Source organism: Rousettus aegyptiacus, unplaced genomic scaffold, assembly GCF_014176215.1.
Source record: "Rousettus aegyptiacus isolate mRouAeg1 unplaced genomic scaffold, mRouAeg1.p scaffold_m13_p_11, whole genome shotgun sequence".
Lineage (NCBI taxonomy): Eukaryota > Metazoa > Chordata > Mammalia > Chiroptera > Pteropodidae > Rousettus > Rousettus aegyptiacus.
The window spans coordinates 56,592,503-56,606,202 of record NW_023416286.1 but is presented as its reverse complement, the minus strand read 5'-3'; the positions used below and the strand labels follow the sequence as shown (position 1 = coordinate 56,606,202).

The following is a 13,700-nucleotide window of genomic DNA, read 5'->3' as shown; positions in this document are numbered from 1 at the left end:
CTTCGTATGAGACACCAGTCATGGGATTTAGGGCCCACTCTAAGTCCAGGATGATTTCTTCTCCAGATCCTTAACTAATTGTAATTGTAAAGACTCTATTTCCAAATACAGTCACATCCAGGTAGACACGAATTTTGGGAGGACACTATTCAACCCACAAGCTCACATAACTGATAAATAGAAGAAAGGGATTCAAACCAAGCGAGGTGTAACAGATTTTCCATTTGAGCTTTGCACACCCAAATGCCAACTATTTCCAGAGAGCCACTAAGAGAGTCATACAACATATAGAATTTAATGAAAATTTAAAGGCATGCTTCAGAAAATAGTCTGTATTGCACAGTAGTAGTTCAGCCAATAATCCGAACACTGTGCTTCCCAAGTTCTTTTTATTTGGCATTACTTTGGGGCCTGTGTCCCCAGCTTCTTTCTCGTCTGTTGGGCAAAGCAGTTTAGCAACCACCTTTGGTTACCTGAGTTTCCCTACGGTCTCTCTTTCCTACCAGCGTACCTCCTCACAGCTTCATTACAAACACATCCGTGGCTCTCTTGAATAAAGATTTCTCTGTGATGTTGTATGTTATTGGTGAAGTAAAAGTATTTCAAATAATGTAGAGATTTGCAAAGTAGAGGTGAAAGCTTTTTTCTTCCTCACTTCTTATTACTCAGAAAAAAGCCAATGTTAAGATAAACTAATTCCAATAAGTTTAAAGAAAAGATTGGAATATGAAAGAACAACAAAGGAAGGGCCTTAATATTCGATAGCCTTCTCTTGGCTCCCGTCTCCATCATTCTCTTTCCCCGTCTGTTTTATTCCAACCAAACCGTCCCATATGGGCCCTTTGCTCCTTCTACTTTGAACTAGAAATCAGCTTCTGATCTGCATTTTGTGAGGAACCTTATCCTAAATCAGGCCATGACCAAAATTAGTATCTTCTTGGTAGAACTTAGAGGTGAGAGAGACCATGTAAAGTAAGACTGTGTGGGATTTTAAAATGTGGCTGTAATAGTCAATACTCATATTTGGTATTTATTAATGAGAATTTCAAGTAATAGTAAATGTCTCACTTTGGGAAAATTAGGGTTACTCAACTCTCGGAGTCTTTATTTAGGTCAATACAGTAAGTGCATCCAGTTTCCCCTTATCTATGTACGACATGTCTGACCCTTCAATAGAGTTTGTGTCCCAGGATAGCACTCTTCGTTTCCCGCAGATGGCTGACAAAGCTTTGTCCATAAATATGAGGTCCAAAGGTGAAGGCAGAAGCAACCGAATCAACATGTGTTTCTACGAAGTAGACAGAAAATTCTACTTTATTCTGTTTCACTGTCTTCAGGAAAAAATGGATTCACCAACTGATGGGAGAATTTTGAACACAGAAGAAGGAAACGAATGCTCTGACAGCCTGTGATACTTGGACAGCTGCAGATGTAAAGTTGTGAATGAGTGACCGAGGGGCCTGGTTATTTCCCAAGAAGTCCCCAGGAAAGGGGGCTGGTAACAATGCCTAGTCCCGGATGTTTACATACACCCTGGGTGTACATGCCACAATAAGGCTGAGTTAACCTAAACGTTAAGTTCCCCAAGGGCAGGAATCCCATCTGTTGTTACTTCCATCGTATCTACAGCAGCTAGCACACTGCTCGTACATAGTTGGTGCTCAAGAAAATATCTTGAAAAAGTAATAACATACAATTAGCGTAAAGGATCCTTGTGTTGGAACTATTCTATATATTAATTGTGGTGACCACACAAATCTACGTGTGATAAAAACTGCACAGAGCTAAATATGCAGATGAGTACATGTAGGACTGGTGACGTCTGAAAAGGCGAGTGGAGGTATTGATGCCAGTTTCCTGGTTGTGATAATGTGGTATAGTTATGCAAGGTGTTACCTCTGGGGGAAACTGAGTGCAGGGTCTATGAGATTTCTGTATTATCTCTTATAACTAACTGTATGTGAATCTACAATTATCTCCAAATAAAAAGTAATATGAGAAGAGAAAGAATCTTACATTGGTGACATCAATCCAGAATGTAGCAGGATGAGAATCAAATTAGACTTTGGCTTTGAAAAGCTAGTCTTTGCTTAAAAGAGAGAAACCACCGAGGGAGGAGGCACACAAATCAAAAAGACACACTTGTGTGGAATTCTGGGGTAGAAGCACCCCGAGGAAGGCAAAACGAGAAAAGGAGAACTGTGATATTACTGCAGCAGTTAATACTGTCAGGTGGGGTAAATGAATAATGGATCTCACAATACAAAATGCATTAAGAAATAAATGTAAGATTGCATCTAAACAAGGAAGAAACTGTAGCAATAATACATGTTAAAAAAAAAAAAAACAAAAAACGACCCCAAATGCATTCTTGGTTTCGCGATGCTCACTGTCATGGAGGTGAGGAATGATGATGAAGCATCTCACATTCCCCCAACCGGCAATTTCCTCCATGTCTGATCTGACATCCCTCTACCCTGCCTCCTACTATGATTAGTAATAAAAAAACATTAAAATGAAAACTATATGCCAAATAACAGAGGAACTAGGAGACAGCCTTCTGCTTTAGTCCTGTTAGGAAGGAAACCAAGGAATGAAGAGGGTGGCTACCTTCCGATGGGAAAAGGAGAACAAAAAGAGCGCCGGCATGGTACGCGTCCAAAGTCTGCAGAGATAAAAGACGTCTTGAAATGTCAATCAAACTAATGATTGTTTTCTCTGGAAAGAAGACTGCAATGGAAATCCTGGGAGGTGAAACGGGGAAAGCTGAGGGGATTTGTTCAGTAGGCTGGGATCCCAGATTTGCAGGTCTTGCTTTGACACGCAAGTTTTAGTATCAGAGGAAAAAAAGTGAATCCTATAGGGGCTTTTACAAGAAATATTTTTTCTTTACTCTCGAAAGACAAGTACTGCTTTAAATAAAGAAATTTGTCTTAAAAAAATCAACAAGCATATAGTACTATATTATCTGTTATCTGCCAAGCTAAGCACTATAAGAACATAAATAAGAGCAATACAGCTCCTGGCCCTAAGAGATCTACAAATTGTTACTGTTATTTTAGGACTGGAACATTTAAGAAAGGTTTGAAACACAGCACTTTTCTGATGCATGTCAATGACCAGCACTTTCTTATCTGAACCATCATAACTTACAACTACTGATTTACAAATCGCCACAGATGTACCCCCAAAAAACTAAGTGCAAAAAATCAGATTCATCTCATTGTGGGATCTATTCATCCTATCCTCTGAGCCAATGGAAGCCACATACCAGAAAGGATGAACTGGTCACTCTGATTTCTTATTAAGGGAAAGAGGACACAAAGTTCATTAACTTGAAAATCATCTATTAAGAAAGCAATATGACATTTTTATACCAGTTTGTGTAATATTACTGTATAAGAAATTACAGAGTGCATAAATCATTAAGTCAATAGCATATATAGAAGAATGACACAAAAGAAACGTGATTATTCTGATCAAGTAAAATGGGGAAAATAATCTAATTCATAATCTAAATCTAAATACCAAAAACCCCCAATTGTAGCTTCTTTTGAGAGAAAATTTACTTTTGCATTTTCTGGATATAGTAATGACTGTGGTTCCATGAAGTCAAATGAAAAACTGCTTTACAGTTAAAAACATGAAGAAGCAACTTACATAGATGTGTAGCCCTCTTAATACTGGATTTGACAAAATAAAGACATCAGGCTACCTGCTTTTGCCTAAAGCATGGCTTGAATTTTCTATTTATAGTGACAGTTCATGTAGAAGACTACATAATTTCCTACGTTATAAAACTGCACAAGTTGGAGAATCTAAAAAATATTGCAAGAGTGAATTTCTTCCTATGGGGAAAAAAGTATATAAATATACTAGAAGTTAACATTTCTATTCTTCATTCAATTATTTGCCCTGCTCAAAACATAAAAATACAAATAAATATATTTTCTTACAAATGAAGTTCATAGAATATTGTTTAAAAAAAGATTAAAAAACCAAAAATCTTAATTTATCCTTTCTTGTCATTAAATAAGAAGTCTAATATACAGACATGTTCATTATTTATATAAATTATAGGAGTCAGTTTGTTGTTTCTTGTTCACAGTTGATATTTAATAGTGCTAGTCTCTACACAACACGGCTAACATCCCAAATGCAGGTTTAATTCTACTGTAAGTTGCTCGAGATAATTTTTTCTCTTTTTCATTTTAATTAAAAAAAAAAAAAGACTTCATCCTTGGAATTTTAGAATTTACATTTGAGTGGTCTGGAAAAATACAATTTCAATGCAAAAACCACATCGAGCATTCAAGAGTATATTGCTGGTGCTGTAATCTTTTTGTATGACTTTGTTTTCATAGAAAAAAGCAACAAAATAAACATGTAAGACTTTCAAATGTTTAAATTTAACCACGTAATATTAATAATGTGCCTCATGCACACACACGCACGAACTCAAAAAATGAAGGAAAAAGGATCAGACATCTTTCTTTTGCATTTGTTCTAGCTTTCTTCTTAGGAGACCATAATTCTCCTTAGTTCCTGAGGCAGTGGGGTCAAGCTGCAGAGAGATTTCATAGTGTTTTCTGGCCAAGTCTAGATGTCCCCAACGATGATAAAGCACAGCTGAAATAGCAAGAGATGAATTTCATTGGAAATGCTTCTGAATAACTTGCGGTATTCCCAACCGCTCGTACAAAAAAATGTTAAAGGACCTCTGCAGTTTTCAAAAGCTATTGTTTAAAATAATATTGTTTGTACCACAAACTTTATTTATTGTAATCACATTCCCTCATGATTGTTCGTTTCCCCACCCCAGTTAGTCCTTAGGTTCTTTGAATCATTGGGCATAACCCACCCACAGCAACATTATTACATAAAGAAATAAAAGGAAGAGTACACTAAAGGTTTCTCAATGCTGCCATGAAATTTCTAGGAAGCCAGGCTGAATAGGGATGGAGTCCCACACTGCTTAGGTCCCTCCCTGACTATGAAGAGGTTCAGCTGTTCACTTTAAATAAATATTCCTCTATCCCTCATGGTAAAATAATAACTTGTTTATTGCCAGATGAAAATAATGGTTCTAACACCAAGATCTGATAATAAAATGATAGTTAAAATAAATCTAATTGTTAAAGTAATAAGTCTCTCTGATGATTATGATTTTGTAAGTAAAGCTAATTTTCTACATGGGCAAAAGAACAACTCTCGGTGCTTCATGACTTGTGATGAGAAGCTACAGGTCTATAGGAAACAGATTTGGTGAAAAAATATTCACAGGATTGAGCATTCTAAACATCAACGTGCTGTGCTCTAAAAATCTTAATTATTGAGATGTAAAAGTGGAAGAAAGGAATTCTAGGGAATAAATCAGTGTAAATGTATTTTTAGCAAAGGCATAGGAGCATGTAAAAAAACAGAGAAGACCAAGCTAGAATGGAAGGTCCATTACAGAAAAACAGAGAAGGGCGTTAAGTTAAATAGCAAACTTCCAAAGTACATCTCAGTTTAAAAATCTAGGATCCTTCACACAAAGAAAGAAAATCCGAGTTTTATCATCAGAAGGTATTACATTGAGTCGGAGATTTTGGGGGTTGTTTTAGTCATACAATTACAATTTGTAAATATGAATATTATTTAGTGTATATCCCTTTTTAGTGTAATAATTCCTTTTTTAAACCCATTTTTTGAAACCAGATTATAAAAGACAATAAAGGCTAAGTTGAGAAAACTATTTTCCCAATATTGATTTTACAGAAATACATCCATTTCATTAAAATTACACAGAATTTCAATAATATGGTTCTGCAAAATTTCCTTACCCAAATTGCCATGGTAACTTGCAGTATTTGGATGAGCTTTAATTGCTTTGAGGAATAAAGCTTCAGATTCCTAAAAAATGAAATACATAAAAAGGTACCACAAACTATACAAAACCAAAACACAGTATTATTGCCTATAGTTTTCAAACTTTTAATGTGCTTGTTTTGTTCCACTGCATCCTTCTTCCAGAACCGGTAGGAAGGCACGGCAGGGCCACACCCTGTTAAGAGGCTCCCGGGGTGACCAGGGAAGTCAGTGACAGGGCAAACGCACAGGGCGTGAGGGGCAGTGGAAAGGGATGGTGGCTGCAGAGGGAAGATAAATATGCTAATGAGCTCTGCCACATGACTCTCTAAAGTGGCTGCAGTTCTGTGACTTCAAGCAAGTAGCTCAGTTTATGGTGCAGTGAAAGGGTGAGCTAAGGTCATAGACGGAAAAGAGCTGGGGTGTGAAGACACCATGGGAGTGTCATTTTCAGTCAGCATCGATGAACTCATTTCCAGAATTCTCAAGGTAGGAATCAGTGCCTATTTAATATCCCTTCAAAACCCACAACCCTCTCTGCGCCCCAGAGGCAGCCCATGCAGCTGGAAAAAATGAGCAGAGAGACAGCAACTCCCTCCATCACTTAAGCCTTGAGGTATTGTATATGACCATGACCAAATTGCCCCTGATAGGAGTAAACTGACTGTTGTGAAGACTTGCATTTCCTTCACATTGTACTCACTTCCAATGTGGTCACTAAGAAGCATGACCTAGTGTTTCCTTGCCTGATCATTACTGGCCATGGCTGGCCGGCTGGTCCCTTTCAACCACATTGCTGAGAAATAAAAGTGCCTACAGTTCTCGCCGACACCTGCTGGGGGCAGTTAGTCATGCCACCTACATTCATGTTCCTCAAGGGCCAAGCATAAAATGCTAAGCTTAAATAACCAAAGTTGGTGGTATTGGGGAAGGTTTGCTCCTTCTATCTGCACCTTTTTTTTCCAGGTGGGCTTCCTACTCCAGAATTATACATTTTATAAAGTATAAGAAGACCAGTTTCCTTATCCCATGATGACCTGTAACACTCTTAAGAAACAGGTTGGGAATTTAGATGAACATCTCTGAAACCATCACTTTTCAGACAGAGCTGGAAGAGAAAAATTTGTGTTTTAGAAATGTCACCCAAGAGGGACGGAATAAAGATATCAGAACAACATACAAGATGCCATCAAACATCACTCTCAGAACTTGTTTTGAAGTCAGCGCCTACACTCCAAGTTTCAGTAGCTGCAACTCCATCAAGGAAGCCAAAGATTTTCCTGCCATCTTAGATATGCTGGGCGAAAAATCAAATGGATTATACAGATTTGTAGTGGTTTCTAAGCTGTAGTGCTGCTTCTGATGATTTTCAAATATTTCCATTTAAAACCTAAAATTTGAGAAATAGCAAGGCCAAGTAATCTAAATCTACTTTAAAATGCTCCTTTACATGCAAATGTATTAACTAGAGAGAACTGGTTTAGAGATAAAAAGCAAGTTAGGAGTTTTCTAGGAGATGCTAGATTCGTTTCTTAATTCATTTAACTAATTCCTCAAATTCCCATGAGTGTGGACATCGTTCAGGACGATGTAGAGTCACAGTTAGGTTTGAGGGATGTACTGGTATTCAGGGCAGTGTGCACAAGGAGGGGTGGAGGGCTCACACCCTGTTAGGGTCTGCTGCTCTTGGCCAGACAGGGCCTGAACCCTGGCTGAGTAATGAGGAGGCCAGGAGGGACGGAGTTGGAGGAATGGGCAAAGTAATGTGCGGGGGGGCGGGGGGGGGGGTGTGTGTGTGTGGTGAGATCTGCTAAAGTTTCCTAGCCTGGAAGATAGAAAAACGTTGATAAAAGAAGAGATGACAGAAGAAGGAGCTGGTGTGGGGAGGATGGTGAGTTTGGGTTAGACACCCTCCCTCTCAGGTAACAGTGGGGCAGCCCTGAGAGGATGCTTCAGTGGCCCCTGGGACTGCATCTGTCCTGAGAGGCTGGGCAGGGCTGGAGGCCTCTTTACAGCACAAATGTCTGCAGGTATTCAAAGCCTATGAAATGTTTGTCTATTAAATCAGGCCTTTTAAGGGCCCTGTTCTGGAAAGCAATGAACTGTTAACGAGCTGATCTTCTGTGGAGGTATGTAGATGCTTAGAGACTCAGGTAATCAGCTGATATACGCCAAAGAACAAATACATAAACTCACATTTTAAACTGGGGATATTTTTTTCATCAACGGAAAGGAAAGTAATATATTATTTTCTGAAGTGTATTAGACAAAATGTATTTGACAAAGGTATAAGGCATCATGTGAGACAGAGAAAGGACTTGCAAAGGGACGAGTGAGGGTCTTAATGTCTAGGTGGAGAAGACGGGGCAGTTGGAGGTTGTTTGAGTCACACTGACTGGCAGGGTAGCTACATCACCACACCAGCATCCTTAAACTAAGGACATAGTTTCACAAGGGACACCCTGCAGCCTGCTCCAACTAGAGAAGGTGATGTAGGTAGTCCAACATGAAGTTGAAACCATGCATCACATAGGAAGAGAGTACTTTCCTTTTCAGTTTGCCTTCCTTTCTTCTTGTTCATTCTGGACAAAAGTCTCCATTTGGTGGTGATTTGGGGGTCACAGTTTCATTGCCTGCCAATCTCCCTTTGAAACTAATAGAAGGCAACCCCCAGGCTCAGAGCCTTGGCCAGCAACAGTATCCTGAGACTTCTAAAAATTGTTTCATTTTCAGTTACCTTATATTTGTAGTAATAACATGTTTCTATTTTATTTATCTATGTTAAAAATCTAAAAAAAGATGTCAAGTAAATAATAAGAAAATTAGTATGTAGATGTGGCCAAAAGAAATTCATGAAGGTACGGCATAAATGTCTGAAGCTGAGGAAACTCCTCTATAAACATAATCTGCTTTTAAACACCAGGGCCAGTGGAAAGGGAATTAAGAATGAGAGGTAACAATTTAAGTACTAAAAACATTACTTTTGTATTTTTGCTCTACCACGTTAACAATAAATTAGAAATTAAATGACAATAAGTAACAAATTCTAATAGGTTTTAATGATCCTTAGAGTTTTATTTAATGATCACTAAATTAAAATTATTATTATTGCATAAATGTATATTTACCATTTAATAGTTATAAATTGTGCATTTTTTCTTATCACCATCTCCACTTTACAGATAAACAGAGGAGTTAAGTGCTGTACAGCATAAAGGGCTGCTTGCATAAAAAGGTTCCCAATAGTCACATAGGTATAATGAGAACACTCGCTTGGGACATCAAAGTCTCAGAATAGATTCTGAAAGCTGGAACATTTCAGAGCCAAATATGAGGTGCACTCAGCCATTTTACAGCTCCTACGGGGGCACTTAATATTAAGGCCCACTGGTATGCTGGACAGCAATGGAGATACACAAATGGTACTTAAGACTCTGACCTCAAGAAGTCTCCAGGCTCACTAAAGAGATTCATCAAAAATTGACGATAATTTAAACAGCAAACACTCCTGTGGGAATACTCCTGCCCTGACGGGATGATGGCTGAGCTGGAGGGTCCACTCACTCTACCCCTATAAGCCACCACCTTGTTGCCTCCTCATCCTCTCAGGGCTGCCCCACTGTTACCTGAGGGGGAGCATGTCTAACCCACACTCACCATCCTCCCCAAACCAGCTCTTTTGTCTGACATCTCTTCTTTTGTCAACATTTTCCTATCTCCCAGGCTAGGTAACTTTAATAAGTTACTTTCCTCCCCCATTACTAGGTAGGAGTATTCCCACCTAGTGCTCTGCCAAGGACAGGCCACAACTAGCTGACTGATAGCACCAAGTATCATTTTTCTACTACGATAGAAAGAAATAAATAGTGGTTTTAAATTCTAAATCTTGAATTTAAAAAATATATTAGGGGAGGGCTGGTGGCTGACGCCACGGCTTAAGGTTTAACATCATCTCCCTCCTTTTGGCAACTCCTGAAGAGCTCGTGGTAAGTTCCTTAGTTCAGATTTTATCCTCTGTTTCCTTATCTTAGGCTCGGTGCTCTGGCTTAGCTAATTGGGATGCAAAATGTGTAGAGAAATGGGAAACTCATTTGTCAATTTTGTTTTATGGAGTATTTTCTACTTTATCTGGAAAAAAAGGAACAATGTGAAATGGCAGCCAGATGAACCTGAGGTTCATCACCTTAACAGAAATTCTAGCTTATAGGCTGTGGGATGACAGAAAAATCAATACTCTGATTACATAAGCTGAATTCTGAAGACTTGCTGTAACTGGTTCCTGGATACTCCTAACCCATCCCAGTATGACACAGATGGCTGGAGAGGTCATTAGACCTCCTTACCTCCTTCCTCTCTCTACATGAGTAGATCCGTAAAAAATAAAACTTAACCCTTCAAAAATTTATCTTTGGAGCAAAATATAGAAATGCTAAAATGTATACTGAAGTTATTAAACAACTTGACATTCAAAAATGAGAGAAATGCATGACATTGCTTACTATTATTATAGAAAAGTATACTGATAATGACATCTAATAAGCAGAACAGGAGAAGTAAATAACATAGGACAAATATGAATGAATCACTACCTTTAGGCCTAGTGTCATCGAGATCAGATAAGGCCCCTGACTCAAAGAAAATCTCTCTCTCATAAAAGGACTCAGGCACTGCTTCTAAAAGCATTTTCTGTAATATCTGTGTTAGATGCCCAGGATGCTGGTTAAACTGCATATCCTTTGACCTTAGGCAACTGACTAAGATAGAATCTCTCATGGGAAGGATTCTGGGCATCTATATTCTAACATACTCCCTTGGTGATTCTGATATACCAAATTAAAGCTCAAGGTCATCAGTATTAGGAACACTGAGTCCCCTTCAATACACAGAGAATTATGCAACTTCTGATTCACAGTCTACTCCTGGTCAACCCTGAGAGCTCAGTTAGATAGAGCTCGGATTAAATATCTTCTGTTGTTTATTGGTCAGAAGCTTCTACGACCTTGCAGATGACCTATAACTTAACTCTAGATGAAGAAAAACTTGGAAGCAACAAGAACCAGCCTTATATTCTCTACAGGCTGTTAAGCCTTTTATAAGATAGCACCTACAGATAAACCCAGAGCTCCAGCCCAACTGCAAGAGGCTAGATCAAATGGCTTTATGGCAGGGCGGAGATGAGGCATCTGCTAGGATGTGCGTCTTTTTTTGGGCTTCTCCATTCCTCCTCATGTTTGAGCAATGGTAGTGAATTCTGATGAGAGCAAACCAGGAGTCTCGCCCTGCAAATCCATCTTTTGGACAACTTCTCCAGGAAGCAAAATGACCAAGCCACACTGGTCACTGTTTTGGCCTAATTCTGAATTTAACTGGGCAGAAGTAACATGTATGGCTTCTGTCAGATGCTGGCATTAATTGCAAGGAAACATAGCTACAGTTTACACACCTTGTATTTCTGGGACTTCCCCAGCACATTTGCCAACGAGAACATCAGAGAGTGATCATTAGGTATTAATCCCAGTGCTTCTCTTCCAACTGCTTCAGCTTGGGCTAAATTACCTGAAAGTAAAAAAAAAAAAAAATGGAAAAATAAAAAACGTGTTACTAGTATTTGGGTCTCTCTCTAATTAACAGCTTATGTGCATTATAACAATGATTATAAATTAACTACTAAAGAAAATCAACAGAGTTCTGGTTGCGATGGCGGGGTGGCTACTCTTCATCCAAAAATATAATTTTCAAAGACTGCTTAATATTGCCATAAGTGGAAATATCACGATTCATTGTACTGCCAAATGTTTAGATTGTTTCTATTTTTTACTATTATATATGATGCTGAGATTAATATCTTCATGAATATAGATATCAACAATTTTGTTAAAAAATAAGGAAATCATTAAAACATTAAATGAGCACTACCTAATGCATAACTTGAAAATCCCAAAGTTATTAATATAGTCTTTCATTTACTTATCTTATGTATTCATATACATATACACATATTTTATATATATATATATATATATATATATATATATGAGAGAAAAACTGTCCTACCCCCTCAGTGGTAGAAAAGTAGAGCTTTTTCTTGGGTAGAGAAAACATATACAAAAGAAACTCACAAAACAAGAAAGTATAAGTACCAAGGGAATATTATGAAAGCAATACAAGATTTCAATGTGGATGGGTAGTAAGAATAAAAAGAAAGAACAGGAAGAAGTCCTTCAAAGAGGAATAACTTCAGCTAAGCTCTGGGAGAGTGGCTGGAAAAAAAAAATCAACATAAAATGTGTAATACACACACACATATAACACACACGTACACAAAGGATCCCATCAGTTAGAAAGTCACTGTAGCTCAGCACAGTTCTGATAGAATGTACAAACAGCTTCTGATTACATTTTGTAAGAGCATATAAAACCTAGTTTTAATTGTTCTCCAGATACCAATTATATCCAAATTGGAAAAAACAAGTCTGAAGAATATCACAGTAACATCTGAATAACTTAATATTTATCACATTGAAGTATACATTCTATACTTTCATTTGAAACAAGTGCGTATCTCTTCTCTGCATGGCTTAGATGGCTTACTAGCTTTAGATGCTGCCAAATTAATACTATCATTTCTTACAGGATGCTTGGATTTTTAAAACTAAAGGAGCAGAGTAACTCCTAGTTGATTGAGTCTGCTAGGGGCTAAGAAACCAGATTATCAAGTCTATTTGCATTATATCTAAAATAAGACACTCTGAGTGTTGGTTAGAGGGCATATCTTTTGAGTGCAGTCCATGAAATTTAGAGTCCACTTCATAAGCCCAGAAACCATTCTTGCTCACTTTTGGGTACCTGCAGTGTCCTAGGTGATGAGCAATGCTAGATAACAGGCTTTAGGAGAAACGAAGTATTAGCACACATCTTTCCCATTACTCAACGCAATTTTAAGTGGTGTCATTTCCCCAAACATTCACATTCCAATATGTCAAAGGAAACTCCATTTTCTAGAAGAAGACATTTTTGTAATGTAAAATATTGAATCTCATAATAATTTTTGAAAAAAAATTCTAACATAAACTAGGAAAAAAAACAATAATCTATATATTTCCTAATTATTCAATGGTTCTGTACCATGAAATAATTTCCTCTGATTTATTTAATTCACTTTTCTGTACCTGTATTATCAAGGAGTATGATCATGTTGTTCCAAGCCAAACTGTGTTCTGGTTTCAGCACAGTTGCATTTCTCCACGCATTTAATGCATCCACGTGACGATTGAGATCTGCGTACTGAAAAGAAAGCACAGACCCCAAGATATCAGTATTCCAATGTTGTTCGCTTACTCTCCAAGATTTACCCAAACCAAACCAAAAGTCAAACAAAACCTAACCTGTATATATTGAGCTTCTAATTTTTCATATTACTCATTTAATCCTCAAAATAATCTGAATGCAGCACGTAGTTATCTCCATTTTACAGACGAAGCAATGAGGCACAGATAAATTAATTTATCCAAAGTTATGCATCTAGAAATGGCAGAGCAGGGATTAGAACCAGGTAGTCTAGCTCCCGAGCCTACAACCTCTTAACTACAACCCATAACTTAGCAATGCCAGGTGTCAAATCATATTTCAGATTACTGAAGAGAGATAAGTTAAAAACCTAATCATTAGCATTTTTCCAGAAAGACCACACAGTTCATCTTTGGTAAATTGTAACTTAAGGGTAAACAAAATATTTAATGTGATTACAAGCTAAATTTGTCAAATTCACCTTGTGAAGAAGTCTAGTAGCTTCTTCCTGCCTACATCTAAGCTTCATTAAAATCTATCAGTAGATGAGACATTGTAAACTT

At 37.7% G+C, this 13,700-nt stretch overlaps 1 protein-coding gene across 2 annotated transcripts in view; it reads right to left on the bottom strand.

The window, feature by feature from the left end:
* Positions 1-2,933: 2,933 nt before the first annotated feature.
* Positions 2,934-13,700, bottom strand: part of TMTC4 (transmembrane O-mannosyltransferase targeting cadherins 4) — a 57,664-nt gene continuing 46,897 nt past the window's right edge. For both annotated transcript variants that reach the window (XM_016123193.2, XM_016123195.2), the window contains 4 exons: positions 13,020-13,134; positions 11,294-11,406; positions 5,826-5,895; positions 2,934-4,629 (listed from right to left, as the gene is read on the bottom strand). In XM_016123193.2, the coding sequence (XP_015978679.1) occupies positions 4,481-4,629; positions 5,826-5,895; positions 11,294-11,406; positions 13,020-13,134 (447 nt within the window). In that variant the 3' untranslated portion in view covers positions 2,934-4,480. The remainder of the gene's footprint in view (positions 4,630-5,825; positions 5,896-11,293; positions 11,407-13,019; positions 13,135-13,700) is intronic.